The sequence below is a fragment of the Necator americanus genome, chromosome V (genome assembly GCF_031761385.1).
Source record: "Necator americanus strain Aroian chromosome V, whole genome shotgun sequence".
In the NCBI taxonomy this organism is placed as follows: domain Eukaryota; kingdom Metazoa; phylum Nematoda; class Chromadorea; order Rhabditida; family Ancylostomatidae; genus Necator; species Necator americanus.
The window spans coordinates 12542461-12564263 of NC_087375.1; the positions used below are offsets into that span (position 1 = coordinate 12542461).

A 21803-nucleotide genomic window follows, 5' to 3' on the forward strand; every position below is an offset into this window, starting at 1 on the left:
TAAAAAAATGCTATAAAATTGCTCAAAATAAAATTTGAAGAGCAAAAGAATAAAACAAACAACAACGGAAACAAGGAAGATAAAATGGACAGGATGGACGTTTTTCAGCACATTTCCTACAAGAAAATAATTGACCCGTAAGGAGCCATTCAAGCGACGAAAAGACAAAAAGCAAGTGGAAGACTTGGAATATTGCTAAGATTATCCCAAATGCTTTTCCTTTTTCTCAAAACAAATGAAATTTTTTCTAGGTGATTCTTCTTTTGGTATAAAACATCGCATTCGTTGAAAAAAAAAGAATAAGGTCAAATAAAAGCTCACATTGACACCATCGATGCGGCAGTCAATGTCCACAGTAGACTGTGCTTCACCAGCAGCGTTTCTGAAAGTTGGGGTGGTATTAGATAGATGCAAGGTAGGTGATTAATGCAAAACAGCTTCGAACCTGACAACAAGGGTGTAGGTACCACTGTCTTCTGGATAACAATACAGTATATTCAAAGCAATATAACCGAAATCCTGTGACAGAACGAAACGATGTGCTTTCATCAGTGGGCGTCCATTTACAAGCCATTCGTACTGAAATATGGTTACTTAAACTGAATTTGGCTTTTCGCCAACAGCGCTTCGCTATAAGCTCATTCCACTTTTCTGTAATAAGCTCATTTAACGCTCGGACATAAAATTTCTGCGCTATTTGTGCATTTGTTGCGGAGGCGCGCACATGTGGAAATCCGAAACGTAAACGCAAGCGTTGCGAGAATGCTGTTGCTGCACCCATAGCAATCGTGGACTACTCTGTCGGAAACGCTTACCGTCAGAGTATTGTCATCAGTAGGAACGACCTGAGCCTCTAGATAGATGTTGTCACCCTCGGCACATTGAATAGGTGGTCCGAGTTGTTTCACGAAGCTTGGAGGCTGAAAGATGACAGGAATTTTTCCTCTCGAGAAAGTTTCCTAGTTAATAAAGAACAGGAATGTACCTGTTTCGGGGCGTCCGGTAGCTCCTGCGGTTTTGGCTTTGGTGCCTCGATCTCCTGGATTCTTTGGTAGCTCTTCGGGTGTTGTACTTGCCCAAGAATTGCGTCCTTCGCTGAAGGCATCAGATTGAGCAGCTCCATTTTAGTATGTGGTTTTGAGCTACCCGGGGATCTCCCCGAAGTTTTAAAGGGGATTTGTCCGTATGTTTTAGGCTCTAAGGTCCCATTTAGAAAATGATTAGGCGGATAGCTTCGGGAGCCATTTGTACTTCCACGGTTCCATACTGGAGAACTATGGCTTCGTGGAAAATGGGGAGACGTCTGGTATGACATCGTAGCGTAGTGAGGCAATGAACAGTGCTTCCCACCCCACGCTTAGGACTAAGACTTTTCGAACAAAGGCGCCGAACAGCAAATAGAAATGCGCACTTTTGCCGTGGACAAGCTCGAGTTTCCCGTCTACTCCACGACCCCACGAACAATTCCATACATTAGTGAGGTTTTCAATTTTCAGAAAACCGCAGGCGAACACTTTGTGAAAGAAAAATCGGTTGTTAATCATGGGTAAAGATGACTCTGCACGAGAGTCTAACCTAATTCTTGCATTTTTGAGTCACTTTCCCTTCTTTTGTCACGAGAATAAATGCTTGGATAAAATAAGAGAAAATATGAGAAAATAGATTAGAAATAGGTGCGAAACGGAAAACATAAAATTCGCTTTACTTCATATTTTGCGATAAGCAAACTTTTCGCTTACTCCTCGTTCCGCGTGCAAAGTGCATACTTTCCGATGAAGACGTTTGTTTGGGCTCTCGTGAAAGACAAAACCGCGCTAGTTCAGAAATAGGATTACTTTTCACTTTTTTAAAATTAGCTCAGAGTTTTTTACAGATGGCTTCGAAACCTGGCAGATCTGATTAAAAAGAAAAAAAGTGGAGGAGAAACCCGAATGACTTACGATTGCAATGAATCTTTGTTTTCGTCTCAACAGATCCGAGAGCGTTCTCTGCTTTGCAGGTATACTCGCCACTATCCTGGGCATACACTCCCAAAATGTCCAACGACACAAATCCGAAGTCGTAGAAGGTACGGAAACGATGGCCTGCGCAAAGAAATTAACGCTGAGAGAAACGAAGGAAAACTGGCAGGAAAGGAATACGAGACGTAAAAAGTTGATTACCGTGAGGAATGGGAGCTCCATTACGCAGCCAGGTGACTTTAAGTGTATTGTCGTTGATCGGTTTCACTTGACACTCTAGGTGGATTGGTTCGCCTTCCTCTACCTGAAGAAAAGAAAAAGTCATCAAACCGGCTTTGGACAGCGGAAAAAAGATTACAGAAACGTATATGCATGAAAGGAAAAGAAAAACGTAACAAAATATCAAAAATATTTCGAAACAAATTCCTCCCTTACCTCACCCATATCTGCTTCCAGAGGAACAACAAACACTGGAGCCATATCTGGTCCATGATCTTCGATTTCGCGACGTCCATACTTGTCCAAATTCTCCAGATAGTTAATCTTGTCTAGCGATTCTTCATGGTGTGTATCGAGGATAACTTGTCCAGCCGCTGCAAAAACAAAAACCTCTTTAGAATATCATAAGAAAGAGAGGATGGCCCGCACATCTTTTCCAGTAGAATTTTAATGAAATACGTAGAGCGTTTTCAAATAAGACTCACGATTAACGTTGATCTTGCACTGTCGAGTAGCTTCTCCGAGAGCGTTCTTGACCCTCAGTGTATACGTTCCAGAATCTTCGGCGATTGCACCCTGAAATCGCAGTTACATTAGATTCGAGCTTGGCTATTCGTCAACATAGGACCACAGGACTCATGACAATCACAGGCGTTGTTCATACTCCGAACACCTACCGTAACATCTAGGGCAACAAAGCCAAACTCGTTCATCGTTTTCACACGACTGCCAGTGATCAACTGTCGTCCGTCGACAAACCACTCCACAACCATAGTTGGGTCATGCACTGGGGTTACCTAAACAGAGAGCAAGGTATTTCACCAGGACTGGCCAAAACTAAGGTAAACTAAAAAAATCCCACTTTAACATCAAGATGGATGTTGTCATGTTCATTCAGGTCCTGGTCTTTCAGATCTCCGAGAATCTGTGGTGCAGCGTCACAGGTGCGATCTTCAATTTCTGGCAGACCTTGGCGACGATCTTGCTCAAGTTCCTGAAATTGTTTTAAGTCAACAAGATTTGCTTACATGAAAGAATAATTAGGCCAAAACAGTGCAGCATTTTTGCATGAAAAGTAGTGCAGAATTAATTAATATCCCTAAGTTTTTTGTGAGTTAGCCAAGGCAAAAAAAAAACAGTGAGATGGGAAACAAAATAAAGAACGACTGACAAGCGCTGTCTAGTTCTCGAGCATTCTAGATCCAACAATAACTTCGCCAGTGATGTTATCCCAATAGAAATTGTTTTGAAAGATTTCAAATGCTGTTTTCGCAAAATGTTCATTGCAAGAAATGTGTGTGTTCAGTTAGAGGGATACTTCGTGCTTATTGTTGATAGTCGAATTTAAGCAACAGCCAAGATTGTTAACAAATTTATTACGGCTAACGTTTCGGCGTTGTCGCCTTCGTCAGAGCCTGGAAAGTAAGAACATTTGCAATATATCCTCTCAAATGCCTCACCCAGAACAAGTCATCATTCCCTAGGATATTACACCCGGAAACAAAAACCAAAAAAGCCCAAATCGTTGTGCCTACCTTAGTAGCCGCGTTGCCGTGATGTTAGCGGATATCCGCGTGGTGCTATCGCTCCGCTGATACTAATTAGGATGCGACCCGCATATGACCCCGTAGATCAAACCCGCAAAGGTCTTGATACAGAGCCAGCTCGTTGGTCACGGCTAAGCACTCTTCCTTTCTATTCATTTTTGGACCTTTTGCATTTATCCAAAACGCTTCTAAAGTTCTGCGAGCTATAATTAACTTTCGCACTTCGTGCTTAGTTTACTTGGTGATTAATGACCAAATAAAGTGCCACCTATCTTACGCTCTCTTTTGAATAATTTTATAACGCTATTAGTTCAACACAGATGAAAAGAAAACGTCAGTCCGTAATGGTTGAAACTTCAAAGCAGAGCAAATTATAGAATACATATAGAAACAGACATTATAATTTTTGCAGAGTAACAGTAGATGAGACAAAATATTAGTATATCATTTTTAATAAAAGTACAAAGGAAGGTAAAGCAACGAAAGGAGAATTTGCTGGACTGCGCAACTGAATGCCATATAAGAACTATTTTCCTTCTCAGCTTCACCCAAAAATTGAAATGAAACAGGATCCACGGAGATATACCTGGATTCGTTGCAGTCCTTCCGGATGATTAGGATCAAGGTACAATGTCTTGCTGCTGTTGACAACCAGATCCAAGTTGCACTGAGTCTCACCAAGCTCGTTCCTGGCGACCTTTAATCACTTTTACAGGTCAAAGAAACTAACGGTGAGCGACAAAGAAAAATTCATAGGAAAATTTCGCAAAAAAACTAAGCAAAAAGGTTTATCTGCTTGTGAGACTAACCAATGTATAGGTGCCGCTGTCTTCCGGATAAGCATAAAGAATATCTAGGGCAACGTAGCCAAAATCGAACATAGGACGGAACCGGTGGGCAGCTGGTAGCGGAGCTCCGTTGTGATACCTGTTCACGACAACTTGAATGTGTGCATCAACTATTTTATACTGCTGTACTACAAGTCTATGATCATTAGACATTTCCACCCTAGACTTACCATTCTACTGTCATTTTTGGGTCATTAGCTGGCTGAAGTCGTGCCTCGAAGTGAACGGGATCGTTTTCGTTGCATTCTATGCGGGCAGCCAACGGACGAACAAACCGAGGAGTGTCCAGAGATTGGAACTCCTCCGGACGATCAACCTCTTGAGGACCAATATGCACCTAAGTTTTTATATGTGAGACACATAAAGCTGAATATCGCTCAGCTGTGGCTTATTATAGGCAAACAAACGAATTTTCAGAGAATCGTGCATACTTGATTGTCTCACTGAGACATCAAATAAAAACTACAAAAATGCTAATATAATTGATTCTAAACAAAACTGTTCTCGCCTGGTTCAAAATCGATATAATGATAGTGTTTCATGTATGTACATGCGGTTTACATATAGTCATAGTCAAGTCTATGATAGTTTATATGATGATAAAATTGGAACTATTGACTTTGACGGAGAAAAAGAATTGAAGAGAGAATTCAAAATAGAAGACACTAAAAAAGATCTCCCTATATACTACGCAAACAAGAAGCTTCTCCAGAACATTTCTCGAAAATTGAAAACATCCTTCAGCCTCTAGCAGTTTAAAAGAGCAAGAGGGCTGTATACATTGAAATGCAGAAATGTGTAGTTAAGTCGAGCATCACAAAAGGATACAATGTTTCAAATCAACGCCCTAGATCAGTGTACAAGTAAATCTCTCGAAAGAAGAGACGTGAAATCATTTTGAAAAGGAAAGTGTGCTTCACTTCTCCGGAATTCTCCGTGAATAAGTGATCTAAGCGAAGCCCTAGTGATAAGAATGAGAAAGAAGTTCATACCTGATGACTATCTAGGTATCCGATGATCTGCAAACTCTCTTGATGTTTGCTGTCAGTTTGAAGCGTAGGCATTTGTACCGTGGTAAGTTCTGCAGAGCATTGAGCCTGAAAAGTAAACATACAACACACTTATTTAATTTCTTGCACAAAAAAAAGTTCACCTGTCCATGAGCATTGAATAGGACGCATGTGTAAGTTCCAGCGTCCTCTGGATACGTGGGGTTGAATGAAAGTGACACACAGCCGAAGTTGTGGAAAGTCTAAAAATTCTTTGCAGAAGAGCATGAAACACACTTTAAAGAGAACCATCCCATTTTGGCTTTTAATTAATCTCTTACGACGCAACATTTACTCCACCAAAACGTCCCACTCAAATGTTTATGACGAGGGAATCCGAAAAGAACACTTGAAAATGAAGTATATCAAGGAGATGGCGCATTTTTGATCGGAACGTATATGCTTGTTTAGGTTTAGAAAGATGTTAACTCGTGTCTCACCCTCTGACAAATTCAAACCTTGTAAAACTAAACCGTCAAGCTCTATCCTAATCCCCAACCGGATTTTGAGAAGTTGAAGTATCGGTGGACCAAACCACATTATGATTTGTTAGGTTGTAAAAGAAGAAAAAAATGAAGGGAGAAATGTTTACTAAGCGAAAAAAAACAGCGCTAAGATTATCGCTCACCTGGATTCTGTTCGCATTCGGAAGTGCATGACCGTCCTTCAACCAGCTGACTCTGAGCGAAGGATCGTTCACTGGGGTTATGCGAGCCTCAAAGAACGAACGTCCAAGTTCTTGGTCGCAATGGAACGGTTTGATCTGCAATAAGAATACTTCGATAATCTTTGATCAGTCAAAGAGATAAGAAGTGCAACAAACAAAGAAATACAATCCACCAAAGAAACTGATCTCATCAAATTATCTGCAATTTTCTACGGTGTTGACTTCGCCATAGACGCGAAATAGTTACAACAATTCACACATCTAAGCGTTACACCGTGCTATGGGAGTTTCTCTAGTACGTCAGAAAAAAAAGCGATACGAAAGGATCTGAAGGAGTAAAGATAGACTGAAAGGTGTACTGCGGGAATGTGATGGACAAATCACGGATGACGACATACAGTACTGTCGGAACAGTGATATTCGAAAGCAGCATATCACGATACTGACGATGTTGGGATGATCAGTGGGACAATCTAGAGTTCAAACGGTAGATTAGGAATATGACCCTACTTCTGCTCAACTCCCCCTAATCGTCCTGAAAAATGGCATGGGAGCCGCCTTAGTTCCTAAGAGAAATATGTTAGAACACCCATCCATACGTTCCACTTCCCTCAGTATCCTACTCGTTGGTTTTACTTGAGTAGCGTGCTGAGGAGGCCTCATTTATCGTCGACTGCTTGCTGATGGACGAGGCGCGTTCTGACGTGGCTCGTAGGAACTAGGACCGTTTCCGGAGCCATTTTTCAGCGCGATTAGGGGGAGTTAACTGTGGCCACTCTTACACTCGTAATCTAGAACCCAAGCTTATCCCACATGGGCTTCGCAGTCGTCAATTTCGTGCTATGCTGCCTTCAAAGTCCTCTCTCTCTCGCCAACGTAAATCGAAACCCGCAATGGTCACAATTCACGGTGAGTTCGTTCAAACGACACATTCATACTCCTTTTTCACTTTTGGAAGTGTTAAGGTTGTCGAAAACGTCGCTTCAGCTGTACGAGCAAGAATTTCTACATCATCTATCAAAATTTTGTGGAAAGGTCTAAAAAAGCAATACTTAGCTAAAAAGATTGAGCTAAATGGTTCAGGACCTACATGAATAATGATATCAATTCCAACGACTTCTTTTTTTCATATTCTATCATCGACCCCGATGATAGATAAGGGACGTGGTATAAAGTACCGTTGGCCTTTTATGGTTCTTTGGCTTCAGTCACGATTTGTACCGTCCAAGAGTGCGGCAGACAACGCTCTGCCCACTCTTTTCATTGAATCCTATTTGCTGGCACTCACTGTATTCACTTAATAAACATTCCACTGAACCACCGCTCTTGGTCTGTTCAATTAGGGTGGCAAAATACCCTAAGTCTCAAGACACCCACTATCATATATTCTTCCTCAAGCGTCTCGACTTTATAGGACCTCTAACAAGACTGAGCGCTTTGAAGGGTACATCACATCAATATTAACTTATAATTCTGATCTGGAGGGTTAAGACCTGATTGCATTTGATTCGAGGTACAGCTTCGGACAGATGAGTGCTAGGGAGAGAAAATACGTGCAGCCGGGTAAAGGAATAATATTCGTGCTGTAACTGTACAGTGTCTCGAGTGAGGGTCTCGCAACGAAAACCAAGTGTACGAACAATCCCTCCAGCGCAGATGGATCACAGCGCGAAGATAATAGATTTTTGACGCGATTCTGTTTTTTTTTTTCTGTGTTGGATCGCAATTGTTTCGAGTCAATACAGCCATCAGCGCCTAGTTTACACTTTCAAGAATGTACCGGCAATGACATCAAAGATTTGGATTCAGCAAAAGTTACTTACAGGCCCGTGCCGCCATCTAAGAAATCTGACATGAAACTCAGAGTTAAAACTCATTGAGAACTTAATCTCTCTCGGCAACGGGAGTGAAGTATTTCTATCCGGAATGGTAATTCAAAGAGATTTCAAGCCGTACTGAATGATCCAGTTCCTTTCCACATAACAAGTTCGCTTTCAAGAAGTGTACAGGTGCACACAAATCCACACAGACACTTATTAATTCCCTCCTGTCGTATACCCAAGCTCTGCTTTCTCTGCACCATGAGTAGGAGAATCGACCGAAGAAAACTCCCGAAACATATATCCTGCAAGAGAAAGCACCCACAAATTCACCATGACGATGCTTTCATCCTCCTTTTCTTAACCAATTAATAGTAAGCCCAGTCCCCAAAAATACTGTTATTTGCGTTTTTCTGCAAATACAGACAACTTCTGCTACCGTCTCGATATTCCAGATATGCCAATTGAGTTGTTAGAAGAGGAAACAATAGCGAGGTAGTCACGCACTCAAGTTTATTAGATCTGAAGTCATCGCTCGTAAAAATTAAAGACCTCTCCTTGCCGTAGCCCTCAATATGTACAGTAGTACTTCGACAAAAAGAGTGAACGGTCTACTGCAAATGCGCATTCGCATTCTTTGAACAGTTCTCGCCGAGCATTATATTTACACACACTTAAATGTCAGAGGTTACGGTAAACGACAGTACCGGTGATAAAAACTTCGGCGTTTCGTCGTGTTTGGCGTGGCTGAACTGGATCTCTCGCACGTCATCCACATCCAGATTTCGATTCTGCTCGTATTTGTGCAAATCCACACGAGCTGCAAAAATTATCGATGCGGATTTGATCAATAAGCAAAGATCGCTTCACTTACGATGCACAATGACAGTCGCTTGGTTCTCGGATTGTCCGAGTTTATTGATCGCTCGGCAAGTATAAACGCCACTGTCATCTTTCGTTGAGTCCAAAATATCAAGTGTGGCAAATCCATGATGTAGGGTTTGTCTGCAGCGGTCATCTACAAAATATTCAATTAAATAATGTAGGTGGTGGGATTATCTAACTGATTACAGTACTTTTCATGAGTTCCCTTCCATTCAGGTACCATACAACGACAAGATTCTGGTCGTTGAGCGGTGTTAATTTCGTCTCGAGATGAATCGGTTGGCCTTCGAACAGCTCATGTGATCGCAAATCGGAGTGGAAATTGGGTAGATCTGAAGAAAATTTAAAGATCCATCACACTTCCAATAACATCGTCGCTGTCCGTAGTTACAGAAACCTAAGTATTGCGAAATAGGACATCAAAGAGCTAGTTTTAATTTGCAATTTTTCTTGCCATATTGTTGTTTTTTTCCTCTAAGTTTTTTTATTTTTTAATATTCTTTTGTTTTTCCTTATTTTCTTCATTAACTCTAATATTTCTTCCTTCATTTTTTTGCTGAACTCTGTCGTATGTCCTTGTCCGAGTTTTTTTTTTTGAGAAAGAATCATTATTCGATGAGACTCCAAAGAATTTTTCCCATCTCCCCGAAATATGTATTTACTGACGTTGAACTTATCAAGATTATTTTGACATTTATGAGGACATCTGAGGATATTTATGTCCATTCTGTTTCAATTTTTCAACATTTAAAATAAGAAAAGAAAAACGACAAAAGGTAAATATTTAAATGTTGTTGTCTGCAAAAAAAAAATCCAGAAAGTTGGTTTGCAAAAAACTAAGCTTGCTATAGTGAAAAGAAGTGTTTCTTGGATCTAGAAAAATATAGAAATTTCCGTAAAATATGCTAAACCTCTCACCTAGTTGAATTCCTGGAGGAGCTTTTGTGCTTCTCGACTGATAGGCGGTGCCAAAGCTGTTTCCAAGCGTTGGTTGATCAACGGTGCCGTGTCCTGGAAAACTCATTCAACATCGGGGGAGGGGGACTCCAGAAATCTGTGAGAAATTACTGTGGAAAGACAGCCGGTTAAAAATCACTCACCAATTACACTCATCTTAGTCGATTTTCGTGCTTCACCTTTCGGATTCATCACAATTACCGTATATTCGCCTGCATCAAATACTGTGACGGGATTAATTTCAAGGATTGCAAGGCCTTTTTCGTAGACAGCTGTCACTCGAGATGAAGTCACTACAGGTTTGCCATTCAGCAGGAAAACTACTTTCACGTTCGGATCATCCGCCGGAGCGTAGCGGATTTCGAGTCGGGCCGTTTGGCCTTCGATGAGGTTCAGAGCTTGGAGTTCGTTGGAGATGGTTGGCGCCACTTTTGAAGCGGATACGTCTGGCAGTTGGTTGACCGGAGTTCTGAAGAGAGGAAGCCATCTGACGCTTCCAGATTGATTCCTTGAAAAATTCCAGAAAAACCATACTCACCTTGCCTGGCGCCGGTCAACCTTCCTCAGTGTGATCTGCTCCCTATGTGGTGCATTGAATTTTTGTCGGCTTTGCACAACCACACGGCCCTGGAAAATATGAGAAATTCGGGAAAATGCTCAAAGAATGCTCTATAAACTCCGGAAAAAAATAACTCCAGAAACACTACCTTCAAGGCGGTGGTTCCATGCTTATTCGAGGCATCACAACGATACCAGCCTCCTTCAGCTAACGTAGCATTATCAATCGTTAATGTCGTTTCGTTCGGTCCACTTTGGATCCTGAAAAATCCCAGATTTCCCACTGCATGCAGAAAACTCCGGAGAAAGCCTGAAAACACGTACTTAAATGGTGGTCCATTCGGGATTTCCTCGTTATCCCTGAACCATTTGAAGGTTATTTGTTCGCCAGCTGCCTTGCAGTAAAGTTTTACTGAATCCCCTTCGTAGACGGTTGTCGACTGGAATTTCCCGGTGAACTCTGGCGCTTCGGGTGATTTTGCCTCTAAAATTGCCGAATGTTCCACAATTTGAGCATGAAATCTTAGAAGTTCAGGAATGTTGCGCACTTACGTAGTACATTTAGCATGAAACGGCTTTGGAATGTTCCAGCGCTATTTTTGGCCACAACCGCATAGTTGTCAGCATCGTTAGCGTCAACCTGAATGCGCATGTTGTCCGTTTGTTCCTCTGTTCATCTTTCCTTCCTTTTTCTTTTTTTTTCTTTGTGTCCACTTATCTCTCTTAATTATATTTACCAGTTTCGAAATTGAAATAATATCCATTGGATGTTTCCTTCTTGATTCAATCCTTCTCTCTTTCTTTTTTTCAGTGAAATCTTCTCGCTTTATTTATTATATTTATTCATTTATTCACTCAATCTCAATTACCTTCCGTTTCGTTCCGTATCTTCTATCAATTTGTAGATCTATGAAATTCAGCCCTACCAATGCTTGTTTATGACATTTCTGCGTATTTCCACTCTTCCCTCTGTCTGTTTGTCTGCTTGTCAGTCTGTTTCCTTTCTATCCGCCCAAGCAACTCAAACTTCTCACCCTCTCGATGATCATCTTGCTATCGCCACTATTTCCATGCTCAATTTTGAATTTCCCGCCGGACTGAATAGGAGAACCATCGGCTCGGCACCATTCCAATGTAGGCATGGGACTGCCGCTTGTCTGCAATAGTTGAATTAATTTCAGTTTTCAAAATTTCAATCCTAAGAAATCTTACTTGAAAATTTACTGTTATTGTAAAAAATATTCTAAAAACTGACAAAAACTCACGCAAGTTTAACCTAATCTCTTATTTTGTTTTAAGGGGATTCCTGAGAATAATAGACATGAAAGCTGAAGGAGCGTGCGTTTTTCATGCGCAGGAAAGTAGATCAAACGAAAATCGGAGGAAAAAATAATAACAAAAGCTGTGATGGATGAGTTAGGGCTACAATTAAGTCAAAAAAAATTCAGACGAATCAGCGCTATTTTTCACTTTTTTTCTTCGACGTCTTTTCAAATAATTGCGAAAAATGGAAGGGAAATGAGTGCGAAATCGTACCAGTAAGCATTAACTCATAAGAAAGGAGATTTTATAGAAATTTTCCATAGAAATGAGAAATAAAATGAATGTTTTAAAATGCATAATCTAGGAATAGCACCAGCCTATAGCAGTGTACGGTAGTTGGACAGAAGATATGTTTACAAACTCTTTTCATCGGCATCTTGTTCTTCTCATCGTTCTACAAAGAACAGCAAATCGCTAGGTCCCAGTTAGAAAAAGAAAACTGTCTCAGCAGACTTGTAGATTTTCAAAAAATCAAAAGTATTCATTACTTCGAATTGAAGAAAGTTTTCTTTTCAAATGGAAAACTTTAAAAATGAAAAACATCACTCATAAACAATAGACATCGATGTTTTTGTTTACCTCCTTGTGTCTTTCACCTGTCAATATCAGTTACCTCAATGACGACTGTCAACAACAAAATGTACAGTAATTTCATAGATCCTCATTGTTAAGGCAAAAATAAAATGAAAATTTGTGGCACTGAACTTCGCTAAATGTTTCTCGTAAAATCGGAAGAAAAATGAATTGAGGAAGATCGATAATTGATAAATCGATAAACACACATCTTTGTGATTGTGATACTAATTGCTCAAAAAGTAGCAACAAATCTCATTGAGGGAGAATTCCTCAATGGAGAGCTTAACATTATGCAAATTCTGCAGAAAAAAGGGCTGATTCAAGAAAAATAATAATTTCTCATGAAAAATATAACGTAAAAATTACAAAAAAATAAAGTTCAAAAACAAGCATTAAGATTGTGAACATGTTATGGTAATGTCACATAAAAATTTTCGGAGAAGCTGAAATAGCATGTAAGGGAAACGAAATATCAGTTAGTTAAGTTACTTAATTTGTTTCTGCTAATTTTGCTTCACCGTTATTGCAATCAATTAACAGAAAAATTAGATCAAATAAGTTCTCTTCTCCTGCTACGGCAGTCTGTATTCGGAAATTAAAAACTAAAATTTTGCAAATTAATTTTTTTGATTATAAAAATTTTAACCTTTGTTGTGAAAGTCACTGTCTCGCCAGGTTTTGCTGCAATGGATTGTGGATGTACGAGGAATTGTGGTGGACGAGACTGAAAACGTAGAAGTCTCCATCAATTTTTCCTTGGTTTGCGCGAGATCCGCAAAGAAAATCCGTGTATCTCACCGGCACGAGCGCCGCGCCATGTTCATGTCCGGTTTTGTTGGCGCCCATTCGTGAAGAACTGATCGCCGAATTCCCATTAGCCATACCGTTGGCTGTGGTGCCATGCAGCGGTTGCTGGAATACCGTAACCTCAATCCCATAGTCGGCCTTACGGTAGCCGAATGTAGACGCTGTACCTGCGGTTGTGGTTTTAGTGATGGCATGTATCGATGTTGACTTTCGATATGACGTTGATATTGATTTAATTGACGGAATTGATTTTCAGAATCGACTGGTCGATAATATTCGTGATGTAGTTGTTGCTAGAAAAAGAGTGAATTAACAGATCCCAAAAATAATCAAAAATAAAAATACTGTGTATTTTTACGTAAACCAGTGCGTACCCTCTGTACTTGTTGATAGGGCGCCTCTTGGCTGAAGTTTCTTTGTTCGTAGAGGACTTCGTGCTGTGGAGGTCCACGATACTCAACTTCTTGAGTATCTGGAAAATCCCAGTGAATTTCGATTGAAGACTCCGAATATGAATTCGCAGGGTCCTACGGAAGCACCGGGGAGATTTGCGGTAGTTCCGCAGGATTTTGTGGAAAATAACAAATCAATTATAAATTCGATACAGAAACGAATAGATACAAGACTAAATTTTGGTACATCTTTCATCGAAGAAGTCAATGTGAAGGAATAACGTTGCAGTGACAACGAAAGAAGAAAAGGCAGGAAGATGAATACTTATCTGCACATCGTGCTGCGGATCTACCGCAGCAAGAGGCTAATAGGAGATCAGAAATATCTTAATAATAGACAAAAAAAAACAGCGAAACCTACATCCTTGCTGCTTCCAGCTGGGATATTGCTGTTGATACTGTAGTTGGTATGGTTGTGTCGTCCACTGGAAATAATTTTTTCGAGGAAATAAATAACGAGTGCACGGAGAACTATGGAATCGGAATTGTACTAGATTGACGCATTTTTAAGGTCTTTAAATTTATACTCAAAGAGTTTGGTTAAATGATTATGGTTTAATTGATAGATGATTTAGCAATATTTCACTACCCTTATCTATATCAGAAGAGAAAGTTCTGTAAAACGCAGCACTCGTACAAATTCACATTATAATATAATTATTGGATTGATGTTCCAATGTTGAAATGTAATGTGTTGAATGTAGAAAACTTTACAGAGAATAGAAAGCTTTCTAGAAATTCGATTTTTTTTTTCTAAAAAATTCAAAAAAAAACTTACGTTACGCCTTAACGGATTAAAGTATTTTCAGGAAAGAACCTTTTAGAGGGAACATTTCTGAGAATTATTTGAAATCATTCATCTGGAATCTTATTTCAAAAAAATAGATAGGAAAGTAATGAGCACCACAAGCGATAGCCTGCACATGAGAAGAAAGAATAGGAGCAGAGCAGCTCGGGACTTGGGATGTCCATTGAAGCCAGGAAAGGAATAAGGAGCTGGGAAGTGGAAGAAAACCTGCACATTTCTGAATTTCAAATCTCAAAAACCCAAAAGGCAAAAAAAAATCGCAAAAGGATCAATAGAACAAAAAGCTCCAGGAACAGCGGAAATCCCGGAATCCAGGAACAGCGGAAATTGTTGGCTACATTTGCTAATCAGGACCAACCGTCTAGCTACTGTGCCTTCGACTACGAAAGGCCAATATCAAGAATCAGAAAGCAGAGTGTGTGAGTTGTGGGACCCAACTACTTTAATATCAGAAAGATTCACCGATTAATGCGATGAAGTCCAGAGTAACACTCGGTCGTGGAATTATAAGCGATATGATCGCCTTCGGTGCCACCACAACCTCCACCACGTCCGCCTAATCTCCTGTGCACAGTAAAAGTGGGCGGGGCTTAGGAGAGATCCTAGGGGGCACTCGAGAATTTACGGGTTATCAGTTTATGAGTTATGAAACGTCATAGCCATCCGGAACAAAAATAACGATTGAGCAATGAGAGAGCAACGAGACCTACTCACTGCAGCGGAGCGATTTATTTTTATTTCCGGCGGAAAAAATTATTTTGAATTGATAACTTTAAAATATTACAGTAACGTGAGTGATTCACTTTAAAATATTCATCGATGATCACATCAGTTGTAATATTTTTTCCCCTGCGAAGGTAATGCGAGGGTGTTCGCTGAATTTTTTCTCCAGCAAATTTATCCCGAGAATTCACCTGTAACTGTCGAAGTCTTCGTTCCTCTTCGACTCGATGTGCTCTCTCCTGTTCCTCTTGTTGTCGATGTTGTCGTAGTAGTCGTTCACGTTCGTCGGCTTCACGTCTACGAATTAACTCGAGGCGTTCCCTCTCGGCGCGTTCACGTTCGAATAATCGTCTGAGTCTCTCCTGCTCTTCTCGGATTAGAAGATTCTCCTCTTCACGAGCTCGTCGTTCGATTTGTTCGCGCTCAAGCGCTTTTTCGTATCGAAGTTGCTGTTGTAGATACTGGAAAATGAAGAGAAATCGAAGAAAAATCATTATAAGTTGAAATTTAAGTTATATTAATCAGCAAACAAATTTTAAAAAATCAGTAACTAGTAAACTAATTATATCAACTACTGGATCCTCTCTAAAGTTTCTTTTCTATTTTTCAGATAATTTTGTTTTTTATTCAACAACAAAAATATTCCAATCAGCAATATAGACAATAGTCATTAGACTTCGATGTGGACTCAACTTCTGCGACGTACGAATGTTGTCGATGTAAAAAGAAACTTATTGGACAACAAGACAAAAGGAAAACCAGGAAAAATCTCCCTCAAGTGGATGTAATTTATGACCGTCGAAGTAAATCCCGGGTACTTTTATCAAAACTTTATCAAACAGACAGAGAGAGCGTGGATTGTTTGACGAATGACTGCCTATTCGGTCCAAAAAAACATAAGCGATCAAACAGACCCCTCTATCTCTCGAGTGTTCGCCCCCTCTTTCTTACCTGCTGCTGTTCTCGTAGTTGTTGCTCTTTAACTCGATCCTCTGGCGCGCTAAGAGGGTAGACCTCGATACGAGCCGAACTCTCAACCTGAATAGGATCGAAATCAATGATGCTAGGGGCTAATCCGGAAAAATTCACGAAGAAACGAGAATTTCTAATAGAAACGAGTGAAAAATCGGCGAAAATCGACGAATGGTGGTCGCTACTACCTCTAAAGCTTCACAAGTTCCAGAATATTTCGCCAATTTGGTAAAAATTCAAGGATAATAGATTCTCCTGTTTTTTCCTAACCCTATTGGAACCAAGGCAAGACATAGTTGTGGAAAAGATGAGGAGAGTTTTCTGGAAAATCTCAAGTTATGGTAGTTGTATGAGCGATACAATGATCCCCTTATCTCATCCGAATTAAGAAACTATTACAACTTCTGAGGGGTTCCTCAGAAATTTACAAGAATTCTGCCATCCTCCTTTAGTCTTTGGAAGAGATTCTCAAAACTTCATCCACAATATGCAGATTTTTCCAGCATTTTGCGACACTATATTACGACATTATTTACTTTATTTCTTTGAGAAAATCAGTGCTATTCTTAGGAGAACAAGTAGAAAAGTTATCCAGAAGTAGATTCTGCAGAATAGAGTCTCATAGAAGAAGATAGAAGAAGGCAAAGTGAGAGGATTTTCTCGACAAGATTTTTGTTAGGAAGAGTTCAGGAAAAACGGCATTGGTCGAAAAAAGAACAGTGGATTCATTCTTCAAATAGCTCCTTCACTAATTGTTTTTCTCAACTTCATGGAAAGGTATCATACTTTTTTCCCATGTTCCCTTCTTGATGGTTACGGAGGCAGCGCCGGGTAGTTTCGCACATCCCATGGTATTCACCTCTGCTGGGATTAGTTGTAGAGCAAATACAAAATTTCCACAAATTTTCCGCCTACTTTAAAGCTTGTTCTCCATTTTTCTCTTGCAGATCTCATAATTTTCAAACACCCATCAAATAGCGCCGTGAGCGTTCATGACTCGCCCCGACCATCATCGCATTTACACTGGAACCTCGAGGACGAAAAACGCAGGATGAGGGCGTCTTATTTACCTCAACACCCGCTTTACAATGCTCCCATCCAGGACCAACCAGCAGCACCCGTCATATCATCAGCTGGACTACGGTAACTGAGCGGTTTTTCTGACACAAGTGTGTATCTAAGTCCGTGCAACGAAGATGAGCAAGAGAACAGGACGGAACTATGTGGAATTTGCCGGATTTGTTTAGGATATTGGAAATCAATGATGGACTGTGGCTGATGAAGTGGATCTCTTGCGGCTTCCGTCAAATATTTACCCCGTTCATGTGAGTTGGATGGGGTGTGGAGCGAAGAAAGCGGGGAGAGTGACACGCACGCACGCACACGCGCAAAGCAACATCGAAAGAAACAGTTCTGTTGAGCTGTCGAAGAGGATTCGAGGCAGACACGGACGTGCGCCGTGCATCGGTCGGTCGGGCTTTGAGGATCCAGGCGAAGGAACAACGAAAATGGCCGCCAGCGAAAAAAAATCGAGGCGTACTCGAACGAAGCGGCGGCGGGAAGCGCTCATAAAGAAGGTTTTTTATGGCGTTAAAAAATCCTGGAGTGTGTAAAGTCTAGGACAACAGCTATGGGAAAAATAAACAGTTTTATGATCAGAGCTCCGAATTCCTAGGGCGATAATGAACTTTTTCAATTCTCGCGATTTGAAAAACAGAAAAAAAATTAGAATCGAGGCCTTGAGAAATGAGGAAGGGAGAAAACGTATCCAATTAAATTTCTGACGATTAAAAAAGGATAAAGGATAAAGCCACTGGCGTATCAATCCACTTGGGATGCGCCAACGCATACTGGAATTCGTAATCGTTGAGGTTTTGGAACGCGTGTTGGCCTATACAATGACTTGCGGGGGCCAGCCGATGATCAAGTCAGTGTTTTATCCTCCCAGACAAGTCTGGTACCAATTTATCGACCCCGCAGGGATGAACCCTCGACCGTGTGGCTACAACGGACCTCTAACCGACTGCGCCACACCTGCCCCTGACGATTTCATTCCCAAAAAGAAAAAATTGCGGCTAAATGTCAAAGACAAATGCATGCTCTCCGATAATTCCTTTTTTGTAGAAAGTTTTGAGGAAATACACAAAGAAACGTTAGAGCATTCAAAAAATCTAAATATAGGTACGAATCTAGTGTATACATAGGTCTGAAGAACAAAGCCTTAAAAAAAGCTGGAAGTTTGCGGGCTCTTCTTAAAGTATCAAAATATAAAATCAACATGTGGATTCGGCAACGCTTGGTATTTCTATCTTTTTAAATTCAAAATAACACTTAATTCCCCACGGAAAGTAGGCTATTTACTGAAGGTTTCTTAATTTTCTCGCACTTTCGCTATTTTTTGATGTAATTTTCCTGCTGGTTGTAGGTGTAGTAGGAATAATGGTTAGTTGTTGTGAAGAACACTTACATCCTAACTACTATGTTCCTGAAAACAATTTAAGAATTCATTGTTATAAAATTTCAGAGTACGACATATTTTGTGTATTTTTCTGCTTTCCTTCTCATTTTCTCTAAAATCAATATATAGCTCGTGAAAATCTCTTCTATTGCAATTCGTAGCTACCTCAATCCAAGCAGAAGATTGAAAAAAGGAAAGAATAACTGCAAGAAAGCAAGGATTCACAAAAAAATTCTTTCCTACCAATTTTCTAGGTCTAAAGGACCGAAAATATTCGAAGGGAACCTTTTCCTAAATAAAAAAATGAATGTCTATCTAAAATTGATGGAAAGACGAGAGAAAAAAGTCTAAAAAGTCCCAAAAAAACAGTGGTGTTTAGACGAGAAGAATCGTCGAAGCTCGATCAACTCAATCCAAGCAATTCAATCAAAAACGATTTCCCTGGGCAATTTGTGTTGGCGGCGATGTGTAATACCTGGTGAGGAGGTGTGTGCCATGGCGACGCGCTGGTGTTGGTACGAAAGCAGGTGAGTTCCCTTTTTTCTGATGAAAAAAATCCAAGCCGAGTAGCATCCGTGCTTGATTCAGGAAACCTTTTCCGACGTGGGTGATGTTAGGAGATAGAGAAGTGACCGTCACAGGATGTAAAAATGAACATAATGACTGTTAGGAACTTCTGCATCACAAAAGAAACATTTGCTGCTTTTTTTCTCCTAAAAATGATTGATGATCATTGTCGGAAACTACTTTCTATTTTTTTCAGACTCATAATAGACGTGTGAAAATAGGTTTTAAATAGGTAAAAAGGAAAAATTATGGGAATTCGGGAATTTTTATAGGTTCCACGGTTTTCAAAATAGAATTGATCAATTTCGTTGAAAAAGAGATAAATAAAAAGAGATAAAAGAAATTTGAAAGAAAGAGGATAGAAATATTTTCCTACTCGATTTTTTGTGCTTTTAAAAGTAAGGAAAAAAGCTTTCCCTTCCTCATGGTATCCCAATTTCTTCTTCCAAAAATACTCGTGGGCAGCTGGGAGAACGCTAAACTCTGCATCGGAGTATCGCTTGAAAGCGTAATAGCAAAAAAACTCGGAAATATCCACAGGCGCTAAATAAATTACTCTGGCGATAGCTGAAAAAAGAGCTCCGGGATGGCGCCGAGTATCGTCATAAAGGAAGAATTTAGTTTTATGATAGCAGCTGCCATGATTTGGAAAAAAGCCACAAGAATCCTTGACTTCACACAATAAACACAAGAAAACAAACAAACACAAACTTGTCTTTATACAAGTTCCAGCTCCTGTGGCTGGTGCTTCAAGGTTCCGCTAGGAATGTACAGGCATTAAGCCGGAGGAAAAAAGTTACTGAGTTTCACCAAAGTTTTTATTGGCTCTGGAGAAGACTCCTCAAACCGAAAAATTTCACAGCCGTAAAGGTGACTCTAGGAACTCTGATAGTATAGCGAATTTAAGGAATTTATAATTTTAAAAATGTAATTTTATTCTTTCATTGTGAGAGTAGCAGATCGGCTGCAAGTATTAGAAAGAAAGCTGAGTGGTATGGAAGCTACAGGAGGTGGAAGCTAAAGGTATCCAGATAACAATTTTTAAAAACAAGCTGGCTAGCTCAGTATGTTTGTCGAGTCCACAAACATACTGAGCTAAGCGTCTAAGCTAACAAATAACATATAATCCTGGGGAAAATACTAAGATTTTTGAAACCACTAAAGGCCACACCTGACCCACGGATTTTCAAGGATAATCAAAAACGTTTCAAGAAACTGGAAAGAACTGGCAATGGACACGGTCCCGGCGGATTCGATACGATTTCATGAAATGAGTACCTGAAACTTGGAATCTCAGCGAATCTACCTGGCGCCTACAGGTGTGTAGGAGGTTTGATGAGTGGGTGGCAGTAGGTACTAATTAAAGTAAGCCTACGGGGGGCTGCTTGGTCGAAGCAAAACAAAAGGCGTCTGCCGGCATCCGCTCTGCGATTGTGCCAACTGTCGAGTCAATGATGGGAAGTTTAGCGCGGCGCCGTTGTCATTACGAAACGCACAAAGAACAGGGATTCAATCCAGATTCCATGGATGCGGATCACGAAATCCGTCGTATTTATTTCGCTTGAGACCAGAAAAATTCGTCAAAGTTTTCGCAAAAACGGCACCTTTCGGCAGGGCGTCGCTAATTTATCACCGATAAAAATGCACGTTTCTGCATGGGATTCAACGAGGAACACGAATCCTCGACGCGCTTGCGATAAAGCGATGACCAAGTGGGCAGTTAAACGCCGCTCTACGACAGTCGTTTAGGTACGGGCGGATAGCCCGGCCAGCCGGCCATAGCGTAGGTGGACGACGACAACGACTGTGAAAAACGACTGGCGCAGCTCTCGAGTCCCGCTCCACAGCAAATCCAATCAACTCAGCTCAGAACTCACGACACTGCTGTCCAGATCCAAGTTGGAATCTATCAAAAGTCATGCACATCCCTAAAGCATCCCGTACGTCCCACATCGCGATTCTAAAGATCCTGGGAAACTCGTTCAATACAACCTCAAACTCAAGTTCCTTTTCTTCCCAAAGCACCGGATGTGCTGTTTAACCCACGTGAAAGATGAAATTACCTAAGAATTGCCGCGAGGTTTTTTTTAGCAGAATCATTTTAGACTCAGTTAGTTTAGAGTTTCGCCGATGCAATCCATATGACAACTCACAGCGCTTGCTTTACAATGCAATACTTGAGTCACTCCGTGGATTTTCGGAGCAAAAAACAAGCGCTTACTTTTCCGAACGCGTTCTCGGCAACAACCGTGTATTCGCCACTGTCGTCTGGTGTAACCATTGAAAGTTTGAGTACGGCTAGTGATCCTGAAATTAGAGCGGAGATTAATTCCGTAACACTGTGCAATGAGAAATTTTAAGCTAAGCTGATTGAAATAGTTGAAATATAGAGTTTTGACGAAAAAAAAAACCAGCAATGTTTTTAAAATTCACATTTCCCAGGAGATCCTACAATTCGAGGTGAGTGCACCAAAACAGCAGCAATTTCCTTCAAAAATAAGGTTACTGGACAGTGTGATATAGATTTCATTTTAGTAATATCTTGAACACTCAATGATTGATCAACGTCAGAAATTTTGTTGAAATTATCCCACTCAAAGAACTTA

The 21803-nt window shown here is 40.5% G+C and overlaps 1 protein-coding gene across 2 annotated transcripts in view; it reads right to left on the reverse strand.

Annotated features, from left to right (window-relative positions):
- The window catches only part of RB195_013660 (uncharacterized protein), a gene marked incomplete at both ends in the record, with an annotated part of 48539 nt that overhangs the window by 18459 nt on the left and 8277 nt on the right, over positions 1–21803 (reverse strand). For both annotated transcript variants that reach the window (XM_064203586.1, XM_064203587.1), the window contains 34 exons: positions 322–382; positions 446–579; positions 816–920; positions 986–1095; positions 1941–2084; positions 2163–2265; positions 2397–2554; positions 2666–2756; positions 2858–2977; positions 3043–3174; positions 4314–4424; positions 4537–4654; positions 4746–4912; positions 5568–5672; positions 5729–5827; positions 6253–6387; positions 8819–8931; positions 8986–9129; positions 9188–9328; positions 9915–10007; positions 10097–10422; positions 10492–10580; positions 10661–10772; positions 10836–10995; positions 11064–11151; positions 11546–11668; positions 13057–13134; positions 13209–13322; positions 13385–13510; positions 13592–13689; positions 14031–14094; positions 15392–15661; positions 16152–16238; positions 21419–21504. In XM_064203586.1, the coding sequence (XP_064059467.1) occupies positions 322–382; positions 446–579; positions 816–920; positions 986–1095; positions 1941–2084; positions 2163–2265; positions 2397–2554; positions 2666–2756; positions 2858–2977; positions 3043–3174; positions 4314–4424; positions 4537–4654; positions 4746–4912; positions 5568–5672; positions 5729–5827; positions 6253–6387; positions 8819–8931; positions 8986–9129; positions 9188–9328; positions 9915–10007; positions 10097–10422; positions 10492–10580; positions 10661–10772; positions 10836–10995; positions 11064–11151; positions 11546–11668; positions 13057–13134; positions 13209–13322; positions 13385–13510; positions 13592–13689; positions 14031–14094; positions 15392–15661; positions 16152–16238; positions 21419–21504 (4205 nt within the window). The remainder of the gene's footprint in view (positions 1–321; positions 383–445; positions 580–815; positions 921–985; positions 1096–1940; positions 2085–2162; positions 2266–2396; positions 2555–2665; positions 2757–2857; positions 2978–3042; positions 3175–4313; positions 4425–4536; positions 4655–4745; positions 4913–5567; positions 5673–5728; positions 5828–6252; positions 6388–8818; positions 8932–8985; positions 9130–9187; positions 9329–9914; positions 10008–10096; positions 10423–10491; positions 10581–10660; positions 10773–10835; positions 10996–11063; positions 11152–11545; positions 11669–13056; positions 13135–13208; positions 13323–13384; positions 13511–13591; positions 13690–14030; positions 14095–15391; positions 15662–16151; positions 16239–21418; positions 21505–21803) is intronic.